Below are 13869 nucleotides of genomic sequence, written 5' to 3' on the forward strand. Positions count from 1 at the left end.
GTTACTCTGTGCTATGTTGCATTCTTTAGTGTGTGTGTGTGTGTGTGTGTGTGCCTGACATTCGGAGTGAATGACATCATTTCTCAAGGGCAGAAATGCTTAAAGATCCAAGAACAACTTCACGCTCTCTCTTTCTCTGTGTGTGTATGTTTGGGTGGAGTGATATTTCAGCAGCCTCCTCCTCAAATCTGTACCAGATGATAGTAAACAGCTCCATATGACACACACACACACACACACACACAGTGTTTAAAGTGCGTTAAATAATATCAGTGTTCATTAATGAACATGTTCTTGAGCAAACATACATCAGCAGAAAGACAAACATGAAGAACAATGAAAACACTTCTGCCATTATATGATGAATAAATGACCAAACACACACACACACACACACTCTCTCGGGCTGATGTGACATGATACTCAAAAATCTACATTTGAGATGTTGTAAATGATCAACATTGGAATTTGTGCATATAATGCATAAAATTATGTATAGTTTTTAGATATAAGACTTACATGAATAGGTTTTAAGTATTTTAAATTATAGATCTGTTGACATTTATTTTTCTGTTGCCCTTTTTCCATTTTATTTTGGGTTGACTTTAAAATAAACATTTAAAAAAAAATAAACAAAGCCTTTACTTAGTTTTCAAAGCCCATCATTTTCTGATAAACAGATTTACATTATCAATCTGTTAATAAACTTAGCAAAGTTTTAAATTCATAAGTCAAAATAATTCAAAACAAATCATCATATATAACCTTTTATAAAACTGATCTTAAAATATACTTTGAAACTCTTTCTAATATGAGATACCAAATTAAGAAGCATATGACAATACAAAACAATACAAATTCTAATTTCAAATGTATGTACAGTATCTACCCTTATATATGGAACTTTTTATCCCGTTTTTTTTATTGTATTTATTTTTTTACATGTGTTTGTTTCTGTTTTGCATGCTTTGAGATGTGCAACGTTTCTCTGTGTTTGCCTTGTGCTTTTGTGTGATTGAACTGAATTAAATAAATAAATAAATAAATATTTAAAACTAACGCACAAATGTCAAAGTTTTACAAATGATTGCCAAACACAAAAACTACCCACTGAAGTCACCACATTTTCTATCCTTTGAAGTTTTAAAGGTTTTGTGAGCTCACTTTAAAGCAGTCGAAACTTAAAAATATTCTGCGCTCCTCATTGGCCAGTCGCGTCACCTGCAGCCAATCAGCCGCGTCTCCAGAGGCGCGTTAAGCCCCTCCCCCCTTCTCCACCCTCCCCCCAGCAGCCGCGTACAGGTGAGTGATCGGGAGCGCGGCGGTCGAGTCTCGAGAGCACGAGCTGAAGCGTGACATGAGATTCGGTCTGAACCGACCGGATTGAGCTGATCTGCAGCGGCGGAGCGGAGCGAGGAGACCGTGAGTACCGCGTAGTTTCTCTGTGAATGATGTTTGAGCGTGTGACGCGAGGAACCGGGAAGTTTCCCTCACTTTTCAAGAGTTTGTGTGCGACTGAGAGCGCTTGAGTTTCGTGGCAGTTCCTGTGAGATTTCCTGGTTTTTTGACTGTGAGGTCTTGTCGGATAATTATTGAGCGTTTTGACAATTAACTGTGTGTCTGTGAGTGTGTGTGTGAGCTGGTGAAGTGTGTAGTTGTGAGTGTGTGTGTTGGTGAAGTGTTTGTGGATAATGTTCACGACGCACCCAGATCACTGTTGTTCTCGACACTCACACACACACACACACACACACACGTGTCTGGTTTATTATCTTTGTGGGGACTCTCCATAGGCGCAATGGTTTTTATACTGTCCACACTGTATTTTCTATCCCCTTACCCTAACCCTACCCCTAAACCTAACCCTTACAGAAAACTTTCTGCATTTTTACTTTCTCAAAAAAGCTCATTCTGTATGATTTACAAGCTTTTGTACCCATGGGGACCTCAATTTAGGTCCCCATGAGTCTGTGTGTATTCAGGTTTAGGTCCCCACAAGGATATAAAAACAAGTCCACACACACACACACACACAGTTTGTTGGCATTTTCACAGCACATTAATATTTCAGATGATAACAAACCTGTTTTTATTGGTACTCACTATCGCTGCTTTCGTTGTAGTAGTTAACGGCAAAAGTTTTTCCTCACATTTCACATTTGCTCATTCTGTGTTTAAGGCGAGACTCTACACACAAAACCAGTGTTTATTATGGCACTGGTCAGTTTGGAGATTTTGGGCTGTTTTTCTATCAAAACATGTCTTCTGTTTAGACCAGTGGGAAAAAGCACATCCAAAATACATGTGATCCTGGAACACCAATATTTAGCCGAGATGCTGCTATTTGAAAACCTGAGGGTGCAAAAACATCAAATATTGAGAAAATTGCCTTTAAAGTTGTCCAAATGAAGTTCTTTGCGATGCATATCAAGTTTTGATATATTGATAAAATTGATAATGGCTATTGCTACAAATATATCCACGCTACTTAAGAGTGGTTCTGTGCTGCAGGGTCACATTTAAGTGTTAATTTATTGCACTTTCTCCAGTTGTGCCTGTATATTTAGGTCACAATCCATATGTGTATATATATATATATATATATATATATATATATATATAATATATGTGTGTGTATATATGTTTGTTTTCTGTGTGCTGACAATATTTTTTGATTTATGGAGTGATAAAAAGAGAAATCCAAAAGTTCCTCGAAAAAACCCTGCACTCTAATATGCCAACAAAATCAAACAAGTATTATGAACCTGAATTAATCCGATCTTCTGATCAATGTACTGTAAAACAGAATACATGTTATACCAACCAGCTGTCTTAATATACTTACCTGGGGAAACCGTAAGTGACATCTATCAGATACTATTTTTACCATAATGACCTGCAGCATCTTGTCCTTAAGACACTTTGAAATCAGCATTGACGAATCTTGTCTTTATGGAATGTTGCAGTGCTTATTATAATGATATGCACATAAATAATGATGTGCATGAATAATACAGACTGCAAAAAAATGTAATGGTGGCTTATGTTCCATGTTAAATTATAATAAAGGAGTTCAACATAAATGTGAACACACGTGTCTAGACGTATGTCTGATAGTGTCTAATATGCACTTTTGTTTTTTACTCATGGGAAAATGAAAGAGTCATCATATTTTGCAGATTGTTGTAAAAATACTAAGATTATATTTTTAAAAAGGAAGTGAAAGGCAGAACCTGAAGTGGCTGATGTGTGTGATGATGAGTAGATCTGATATCTGGATCTGTGTGTTTGTCGTCTCTCTGACACTGTTTTTTGCTTATGGCATGTTTGTGGGTTCACCGTCTCACGTCTTATTTCCTGTGTGTGTGTGAGAGAGATTTCATCCGTCTACTACCTGTGTAGATGCTGGTATGTTCTGCAGTGAGTGTGATTCATGTGAAGCTCACGGACATATGGACAAAGAGAGAGCAACAGGCTGCTGAAGGGTGTGTCTGATTCTCTAAAAACAGGTTTAAGTTCATAAGAGGGTTGCTGAGGTTCAGTTGACTCTATACACACACACACAGACGTTAGAGTGAATCTTTGTCTCACTCTCGTTTCCGTCTCTGTTCTTTGTGCAGGAATGTTTCCCTTGGTTTTTATGGTTGGTGATGAAACTTCCTCCGAACTTGCTGCAGATTTTATGACCTCTAGTGTGTGTGTGTGTGTGTGTGTGTGAACTTAACTACATTTGAGTTTCTTCAACAGCACAAACACTATGTTAGTTAGTAGCAGTTGGTAAGCAGATGACTCCGGCGGAGTTTTGTTTTCTGAACTGAGACGCTTGCTGACGGGTCGTTTCACTCGACAGCAGTTTTGCGTACACATTTGGCCTTGTGGGGGTTGAATCAGAGGTTTGTGAGAGATGATAATGGGGAGTTACGGGAAACCTACTGCTTCGGGTGGCTGATTGACGGCAGCGGCCTCCAATCGTCACACAGGTGAGCTGACACGCGGGCTGTGATTGGTTGAAGCGCCGCACTGTGCCAGTTCTCAGTGGGAAATGTTGTTCTGGTTTCGTGCGTAGGTCAGGTTTCTCTGGTGTGTGTTGGACGCCGGATGATCTCTAGTGTGAGTTTATTCTGAGTGATTTAAGCAGTTTTCAGACTTGGTGAATCTCAGAAAACTGCCTCGAAATGTAAAAGCCACTTTCATGATATTTTAAACATTTTTGCCTCAACTAAAACATTGTCCATTTTCACCCAAATATTGTCCTATCTTAACAAACCATACATCAATGGGAAGCTTTATTCAGCTTTCAGGTGAAGTATAAATCTCAATTTTACAATATTGATCCTTAGGACCGGTTTTGTGGTCCAGGGTCACATATATTGCAGGTAAAGCCTACGTTAGGTTTTATTTTCCAAAAACATTCAACATTTTTTGCCTCATTCTCATTAATGTAATACCAAGAAAATCTCATTCTCGTTAATGTATGGGAAAAGATTTAGACCTATTATTTGAATTAAGTATTTATGTAATAGTTGTATTGTCCTTTCTAATTAAAATAAAATCATTAAAAAAAACCATTGTATTAAAGTAATGAGGATCATCAATGACAATAATTCAATATGGTATGGTAATGAGTAGGGATGTTAACCGATGACCGTTTGACCGGTGGTTGACCGTATCAACGTTAACCGGTCAAAGTTGTCGGTAGTCGGTTAAAAAAAAAAGTGATATCTAAATTAGGCTATTATAGACAGTGGACTATACGCTACTACAGTTAGCCATCTCATTCCTCATCTTTTTGTGTTAAGTGAACAAATTATCCCTCACACTCAATTTTTCATAACTCGCCTGTTTGTACTTAATAAACCAATAAAAACATTTGGCGCGAGGTCACAGCGTTTGGGTTCGCGCGCTCACAAGGTTTGCGAAAAGTAAAGGCAACAGGCTAAAACACTCGAGGTTAGAGCGGCGTCTCTTCGGAGCTGTCATTTTCTTAAATGAGCCGTGGCAATGTTTCAAATGAGCTTCTAACCTAGACAAACGCCTTTATTTTCAAAGCGATCACCTTGTACCCAAACCATTTGAAACTAAGGAGCCATTTGTCCTACGATTACATACAACAAGCTCTTCGGCGCCGCGTTTGCGGGACTCATGTTTCGCGCTGTAGGGGATTTTAAAAAAAGTGACGTGAGTGGCAGTGTGTGTGTGTGTGTGTGTGTGTGTGCGGGAGGGCAGAGCGGCAGAGAGATGCGACAGAGTTGCGAAATTGCAGGCGCGGCTCGAAATGGCTGTTATTTCAAATAGCGTACCATATTTTAAACTAATCGGTTAACCGGTTTCAACCGGCTAATGAGGCTCGGTGGTCGGTCAAGAAATTTTTTAGTTTTCGCCATCCCTAGTAATGAGGCTCGGGTTGAAAATATTATTATTTGTCAGTGCAATTTGTTACGTTTGCCTTATTTTCATTACCTAATACAATAATTTTTTTCATTTCCATAATACAAAAAAAGAGCTTTTGTCGTGAATGTAATTTCTCACATTTCTCTGATCTGGCAGTGAATCTGTTCACCTGGCCTAATCGATGATTTAAAAACACGACTGATGTTCTCCTTGTGTTTCTCCTCCGTCACAGTAGATCTGGTTCTGCAGACGGACCCGCTGAAGTTCACGGCACCTTATGCCTCCGTGAATGACCCCTGACCTGTGAAGCCCTTCCCCTCCAGTCCCGTCCAGTCGCACGCTTCACCATGGTTTGCTACGACAACGCGAGTGTGGAGTTCTTCTACAACATGAGCAAGAAGAACATCAGCAACACGTGGAGGCCCAAAGATGTGGTGGTGGTTGGTCTGGGAATTTTCGTCAGTGCTTTCGTCATCTTCGCCAACATCCTGGTCATGCTGGCCATCTTCATGAACCGCAGGTTCCACTACCCCATTTACTACCTGCTGGGAAACCTGGCGGCGGCCGACCTGTTCGCCGGCATCTCCTACCTGTACCTGATGTTCCACACGGGCCCCTGGACCATCAAACTCTCCGTCTATCAGTGGTTTGTCCGGCAGGTAAGGTCGCAGTGATGGGTGTGTCTGGGATTGGTGTTTTATGAGTAACTGTGGTGTTGGATGGAGAAACCATGACTGGTGATGTAACACAAACCGCAAAATTCACAATAATGTGTAATGGCAGATTTCAGCCGGTTTGAGTGCTTTATGGGAAAGCTTCCGTTGTCATGATGAGGATGTTGAAGTGTGATTCTCGGTTCAAGAACAACAGCTTTTCTTGTTTCAAGTGCTGCTGAAGGTCAAAAGCGCTTCCCTTCCGTGAAAGAATGCTTTGATACTTGATGTACTGACTGTAAAAAAGCTATGGTAAAAGCCTGTTAACCCTTGTATGGTGTTCGGGTGTGTGAGACACTTATTTTTCACTTTTTTCAAGCTCATACTCATTGGCCTTGGCTTATTTTCTGTGAAGAACATATATCATAACAAATTTTCAATGACCGCCCACTGTACGCCCCCCTACACACTTATATTACACACAGGATGTTCGGGTCCTCTGGACTCGGGGCCAATAAAAGAGTGGAAATTTTAGTTCCTGTGTAACTTCACTCTGTCCCCCATATTGTCTGCTATTAGTGTGTGTATGTGTGAATATGTGTGAGAGAGTCTGACAGAGTGTGAGTGTAAGTGTGAGTTGTGTGTTTCTGCCCCTGCCATATTCCCACACAAGGCTGTAGCACTTTAATTCGTAAATGTGATCTAACAAAGGAAAGGGGTGAATATTAGCCAAACATTCTGTTTATATTGCTTGTAATTGTGATGAAGTGAACATCTGTTGAGTATTTTAGCATAATTTTTTTAATTGTGTTGAATTAAAAACCCAAAAATGCTGCAGGTCCACCAAACCCATGAACACTGGCTGAGTAACAAAAACATGAACACCATACACGGGTTAATTGATACGTGCACTTGCTGTACTCTGAAAAGCGGATTTATTTACTGGGACATTTAATGCAATTTTACAGTAAAATTTTGTTAAATGTAGAGTTTTTAGAGCGAAAACCATACGTTGACATTCCCAGAATTCCCCCTGTGTGATACTCACTCAAAACATTTTTTTATCGGTTATGTGCGTTTAAGGTTTTGTGTTTTTCAGTGAGTGTTTATTGCATTATTTTAGTGTGTGTTACCAAGATGCTGTTTGGTATTTATGTGCCTCTATATATTAGCATTGATTTACTTCAGCTTCTAGAAAAGCGGTTTAAGATGAGCTTTGATTCCTCGTGTGCTTTTATCTGTACCACCTGTGCTTTTGGTGGTTGTCAGTGTTATAAAGGTAAAAATTAATTTGTATTCTTCACTAGATTGGTATGTTTATATTATATCAGGTAATTAAACGAACATAATTTTGTGTTTTTTTTCTGTAAATCTGTAAACTTGATGCTAGCATATTTAGTTTTTACCGTAAAGTTCTGTGCACCACAGTTGTCTGTCTTGTCTATTTAAAAACGTAAAAAAACGAAACCAAACATACATAATAATACATGTATAATGCAACATTTACTTTTGGCCCACGTCGCTCAAGCAAGATTTTTGCACTAGACGGTTAAGTACATGGTATATAGTGTGCAGTATGTGATTTGGGACACAATCTTTACTGTTAGATTTTTACAACTTTTTTTTTTATTTGTACCAATTGAATTCTCGTTTGGTGTGCGTGAATTAATAAAATGAGTGAACAAATCCTTGATTTATGGCTGCTAATTAATAAAACTAGGGATTGAATTCACGATTCATTGCCGCTAATTATACAGTTGAGGGAACGAATCCTCAATTCGTGGCAGCTAATAAATAAAACAAGGGAACAAATTCTCAATTCTTGCCTGCGAATTAATAAAATGAGGAAACGAATCCTTGAACAAATTGGCCACGATGTACTATATGCAGATGGTTTCAGTTTAGAATTGTAGCATCTGTGAACAACTCGACTAAATGTTTTTTATTTCTATATAAAAACAAACTACGGAATGGGTGGTGGGCAAGTCATGTGATGCAGCGCTGGTGTAAATGGCATTCTTCTGTCTCTCAGGGTTTGATCGACACCAGTCTGACGGCGTCCGTCATCAATCTGATGGCCATCGCGCTGGAGCGCCACCAGACCATCTTCACCATGCAGCTGCACAGCAAAATGACCAACCACCGGGTGGTGCTGCTGATCGTCGGCATCTGGCTCATCGCCATAGTGATGGGGCTGGTGCCCACTATGGGATGGAGCTGCGTGTGCAACATCCAGGAGTGCTCGAACATGGCGCCGCTCTACAGCCGCAGCTACCTGGTGTTCTGGGCCGTGCTCAACCTGCTGACCTTCACCGTCATGGTGGCCGTCTACACGCGCATCTTCGTCTACGTGCGTCGCAAGAACCACCGCATGAGCCAGCACACCTCGCAGGTCAAGCACAAGGAGACGGTGGTCAACCTCATGAAGACCGTCGTCATGATCCTGGGTCAGTTGTTGTGATTCTCACTGTAGATGTTGGCATCAATTATCGTTACAGCTGTTGTCATAGTAAACGTTATCGTGTTTCCCATATTGTGGCGTCACGTTTAATTCAGCTGCCAAATCACAGCTCTGATAATGTTGTTAGTTCTTTTGTTGGTGTTGTTGTTGTTTCAAAGTGTTTCAGGATGTAATTTTAGACTTCTAAATCCTGAGTGTGTTGAGTAAACTGGAGAATAACACTCAGCAGCTGTGCGCTGAAACACACAAACACGCGGAGGAGGAAAAGGCCTGTCCGGACTCGTCTGACTGGACCTGCGTGTTTTCATTATCTCTGCTCTGCTGTTGTCTCTGTAGAGCGTGTTCCGACAGAGCCGCGCACGTCACGCCCGCTCGCGCTCTAACACGGGAATGTCGACACACTTAACTCCGATGGCGTTCCTGGAAATTCTTGCTGTGTGCAGTCTTGGAAATATCCCTTCCTGAACATGCATTTGAGACGCTAGTGTCCTCATGCTAGTGTTTAGCGCTGACTTTCAGCAGAGCAGAGCTGACTTTAATCAACAGAAATAATGTTTATTTATGGCAGAACGACCCGGGCACATTTACAGGTCTAGTGATAATGTGGAACAGACAGCAGTAAAGTTTGTCCTTAGGTTTAACAACACACCTTTATACGCAGTCACATGATCAGTGTCACTCATTTACCTACATTTGTGTCTCCTTGAAATGAAAAAGGACTGACAGACTGAACTGCAGAAACACTGGGTCTCATTCATATTGTTTGCATTTAGCCAAAAATTCGACCTGATTCGTTTACGTTTATGCTTTTAGCAGATGCTTTTATGCAGAGCGACTTACGAAACAGGAACAAAAGCGGTTTGTCAAATTGACATTCAAAGCGAAATCAGCCAATCAGAGCACTTGCTTTTTATTCTAATTTCCTGTCGTGTTGTAATTAACAAATGCCGATAACTGTTCATATTCATGCTGATGCACTATAACCATAAAGTTTTAATAATCGCTTGAACAATTGCTCTTTTTAATCATCGTTTTTTTTTATTTATTTATTTATATATTCATTTATTTTGGTGTCATTACTATAATTATTATAATTATGTAGTTACAGTTATTGGTGTAGCTACATTTGTTATTGTTATAGTTCTTGTAAAAGTTATTGTTATTACAAGAGTTACTGTTATCACTGTAGTTATAAATGTTATAGTTATTGCTATTCTTCTTGTTACAGTTATAGTTATTACAGTTCTCGTTATAGTTACGACTATATTTATCACTATTGTTTTAATTAGAATTTTTGTTCTATTTATTGTTATGGTTCTTGTTATAGTTTTAATACTGTAGTCATAGTTACCGTTATAGTTGTCACTACAGTTATTGTTATTGCTAATTTTAGTTATTGTTGTTATAGCTGACTATATAGTTATAGTTGTCGTTATAGTTATCATTATCATTGTTGTTCTCGTTACAGTTATCATAGCATTATAGTTATTGAAGTAGTCTTTCTCTTAGTTGTTATTATAAATATAATTATAATATTGTTCATTATCACTACATTTATTGTTATAGTCATCACTATAGTTATTGTTCTGATTGTAGTTGTAATTACAGATCATTTTATCACCGAGGAACAACAGCAATTTGGCGAATTGTAAATTACAACACATTAAAACATGCAGGAGTTTGTTTGTAACGTTAATGTTAATGACACTTGAGAAGTTAAATGAGCAACTGTTTTCCTGAATTTAAGGGTGATTTGCATATGTTCAATTACCTTCATTTGCATAAAGCACACCCAGCTCATCTCCACATAAGACAAAACCCTTCTTTTACAGCCTCTCTAGAGACACACCCTTGTATTTTGTTTATTTGTTCTTGAATCTTAAATGTTTATTTTCATACGTGCTCTTTCCCCGCAGGTTGTTTCGTGGTGTGTTGGACGCCGGGTCTGGTGCTGCTTCTCCTGGACGGTTTGTGCGAATCCTGCGACGTCCTGACCTACGAGAAGTTCTTCCTGGTGCTGGCCGAGTGCAACTCCTTCATGAACCCGATCATCTACTCCTACCGCGACAAGGACATGCGCGACACCTTCAAACGCATCCTCTGCTTCCCGTGTGTGGGGTCGCGGCAGAAGGGCGAGCACTCGGGCGTCCACTTCAACACCCTCGAGCAAGAGGTATTATCAGAGAGCGACGGGAACCAGCACGACAGCAACCACCACAACAGCGTCAAACCGCCGCTCAAGCGCCCGCTTTAGCAGAACTCACTGCTGACAGTCACCTCATGCTATCAAATATGCAAAAAAAAAAATATATCATGGTCTAGCTTTTCATGATGTGGCGAAGTGTTGGTCAGTGTACTTTTGTGGTAAAAGGGCATTTTAGAGCTCAACAAGCTGTTGCTTCCCCCTTTGTACAGACACTAACACAAACATTTATGGAAGCTTGTGTCTGCTGCTTTTTATCTTACAATTCTGACTTTGTTTTCCTTGTGATTCTGAAATACGTAAACTTGGAATTGCTGGATATAAACAATTACCTTTTTTTTATTGTGTGGCAAAAGCTAAACCGAATTGAGAGAGGTAACCTCAGAATTCCAAAGGAAGAAATGTAGGAATCCAAATGTAAAATCTAGAATAAAAAAAAGGCAGAATTTTCAGATGAAAACCTAGAATTCCAAGAAAAAAGTCAGAACTTGCAAGATGTAAACTTTGAATTTTGAGAAAAATCCAGACTTATGAGATGTAAACTCAGAATTCCGAGGGGAAAAAAGTTAGGAATCCAAATGTACATTTAGAATTCCAAAAAAAGGAAGAATTTCTAGATGTAAACCCAGAATTCCGAGGGGAAAAACAAATCTGAATTGATAAACGTAAACTCAGAATTCCAAGGAATAAAGTTAAATCCAGTTGTGTATTTAGAAACCCAGAAAAAAGGCAGAATTTCCAAATGTAAACCCAAAATTCCTGGAAAAAAGTTAGACTTATGAGATGGAAACTGAGAATTCCAAGGAAAAAAAGTCAGAATTGTTAAATGTAAACTCAGAATTCTGGGGGAAAAAGTAAGAAATCCAAACATAAACTTGGAAATTATAATAAAATTTTCAGATTTCTGAGAAAAAAGTCAGATTTATGAGATGTAATCTCAGAATTCAGAGGCAAAAGGTGAGACTCGTGAGATTTAAAGTTAGGAATCCAAATGTAAATTTAGAATTTAAAAAAAAGGTGGCATTTCCAGATATATTCCAGTATATTCCCAGAATTTCAAGGAAAAAAACTGAATTTGCAAGAAGTAAAACAAAAAAAAGTACATTTAGATGTAGCCAGAGAATTCTGAATTGCAAATTAAGAAGTCACAGTTTTATTTTTTCATTGTGTAGTGGAAACAAGCTTCCATAGCCTCTACCACAAACAGAAAAGCTAACTAATGTATTGTCTGCATGGCTGAGAATGCTCGCTGTTTCTGACTTGGTTTGTCTGCGCAGGCGTAGCATTAGAATTTAGCTCTGTGTCTGACTAGCCAAATCTCGCACGTCTGCGAAACTAGAAACGCCAGTTGCGCGTTCTAATGCCGTCGCGACACATCGGTGTCCGTCCCGGCTGGTTAGCGACGTATAACCAGTGCTCATGTCGAAGCAGATACTTGATGGTGTGTTTGTTGATGAGTGTGTGTCTAATTGCTCTTCTCTTGTGTGTTGCGCAGCGGAGACGGCGCGTGCAGCAGGAGTCGTGGGTCGTATGTAGATTCGCTTGCATTTAAATCCTCAATCAGCCTCCATAATCACTCCGCCTTTAACAGTTCAACCTGATTCACGTCCACCGGCACACTAATGCTCACTAACCGGTCAGACGGGCGGCTGTTCTGGTTCCTGTGAGTGTTTACACGCGTTGCATGTCCTGCACAGCTGATGGTGTCTCTAAGGGTTTTCCATGATGGTTTCATTTTAATTTGTTCTCTAAACGACCAGTTCCTGTGTGTGCGTGTATGATGTGCATGTTTGTGAATGCTCCTCTCACGTCTTTGTAATGTTGCGGTCGCAATGTCTCTGGCTAACAGATGTGCACCGATGATGTAAATATTTGCACATTTGTCAGAGTGGCATGTGCATAAAGCATTGCACGCGAGCATCCGGTCTCTCTCACACACATGTACACACACACAGATGGTTTTGATTGAGGTCCTCTAGTGGTGCTCTTGTGTAACTGCGGCACTAGTACACGCTGTACTAACTGACTGGCATGCACGTGATTCCTGCATTAACCACATTTAAAATGTCCCTGGTTTTTAAAGAGGGCCTTTTTTACGTTTTTATCTGTTGTATTTTAAGACTTAAATTCCTGTGATCTGTACTGAAGTCTCTCATCTGAGATTCGAGGCGTGATTGTTCATCATCTCATGACTTCAGCGTCATATTTAAGAACATGTTTTGCTTCGCTGTTTGAAATATGAGCTGGACGCATGAGTTTGTGGGTTTCAGATGATTAAGACGACGATTCTGTGGTTTGATTTAACCATCTGTTTGTAATCGCCTCCTGTGACCAGTGACGTGGACACACAGATATTTTGCTCTGGTTGTCGGTTTATGATTGTGGTTTAAAGATAGTAATCAAAACAGGTGCTCAAAATGTCCGTGTGTCGTCTGGACGGTCGCTTGTTCTCTCTCTTCATCTACTGATCATTCAACACTGATAATGTGTCATTATGTTGTACAGACTTGATTTTACGGCTTTTTATTATTGATGAATAAACATGCCTGATGAAGCCGCTTCTGTCCGTCTGCTGTCTGTGATCCGCTAGATGTGCGTTTAGGGCGGGGAACATCTCCGACTGAATGGACATTCCCCGTGCTAAAGCAGTCTGTGATGCTGATTGATTGAGATCTGTCACGTTCAGCTTCGCTCATAGACACGCATGCGCTGGATCTGCTGGCGTCGGTCCGGCGCATGCGTCTCTAGACGCTTTTCTTTCACGTCCGCTCAGCTCTGATTGGGTGAGATCATCTTAACTTGGTGAAACGCAGATTTAACTAATTAACAGTTGTTTGCAGCCCAGTGTTTTCTTGGCTCTCTGTGTGTCTCAGGCTCGTAAGGCTCGCGACGGAGACGGCGCCCAGGCCAACGGAGGACAGGTCATGCTGAGGGATGCGGAGAACATGCTGGACTCCACCGAGAGCTGAGGAACATGTAGCAGAACCTGAAGGATCGACGAGTCCTGCAAACTGACGTCATGCAGTGAGCTGATTGGCTGAACAAGCTGTCATTCAGATGTATCAGATGAAGAGACTCGTGTGTGTGTGTGTGTGTCTTTGAGCTGTGACTGAGTTAGTTGTAAATATAGTTTTTATTTAATTAAAGTTTTACTGATGAAG

At 40.1% G+C, this 13869-nt stretch overlaps 1 protein-coding gene across 4 annotated transcripts; it reads left to right on the plus strand.

The window, feature by feature from the left end:
* The first annotated feature begins 1272 nt into the window (after window positions 1-1272).
* On the plus strand, window positions 1273-13869 carry lpar2b (lysophosphatidic acid receptor 2b). 4 transcript variants are annotated; one of them, XM_051107600.1, is made up of 6 exons: window positions 1273-1422; window positions 5624-6050; window positions 8077-8491; window positions 10422-10678; window positions 12204-12236; window positions 13582-13869. In XM_051107600.1, exons 2-6 carry the CDS (start codon window positions 5739-5741, stop codon window positions 13675-13677), a joined length of 1113 nt encoding a protein of 370 aa, XP_050963557.1. In that variant the 5' UTR covers window positions 1273-1422; window positions 5624-5738; the 3' UTR covers window positions 13678-13869. The 4 variants fall into 4 exon arrangements, with proteins under 4 accessions (XP_050963557.1, XP_050963579.1, XP_050963571.1 ...); XM_051107607.1 differs by having other exon boundaries at window positions 1276-1422; window positions 5627-6050; XM_051107622.1 differs by having other exon boundaries at window positions 12204-13869.

This window comes from Labeo rohita, chromosome 1, assembly GCF_022985175.1.
Source record: "Labeo rohita strain BAU-BD-2019 chromosome 1, IGBB_LRoh.1.0, whole genome shotgun sequence".
Lineage (NCBI taxonomy): Eukaryota > Metazoa > Chordata > Actinopteri > Cypriniformes > Cyprinidae > Labeo > Labeo rohita.

Excerpts from the sequence above, each read along its gene's own strand:
- lpar2b (XM_051107600.1), top strand. The coding sequence starts at position 5,739 with ATGGTTTGCTACGACAACGCGAGTGTGGAGTTCTTCTACAACATGAGC. Across the intron at positions 10,679-12,203 it reads TCAACACCCTCGAGCAAGAG|CGGAGACGGCGCGTGCAGCA; the intron begins GTATTATCAGAG and ends TGTGTTGCGCAG. Across the intron at positions 12,237-13,581 it reads TGCAGCAGGAGTCGTGGGTC|GCTCGTAAGGCTCGCGACGG; the intron begins GTATGTAGATTC and ends TGTGTGTCTCAG.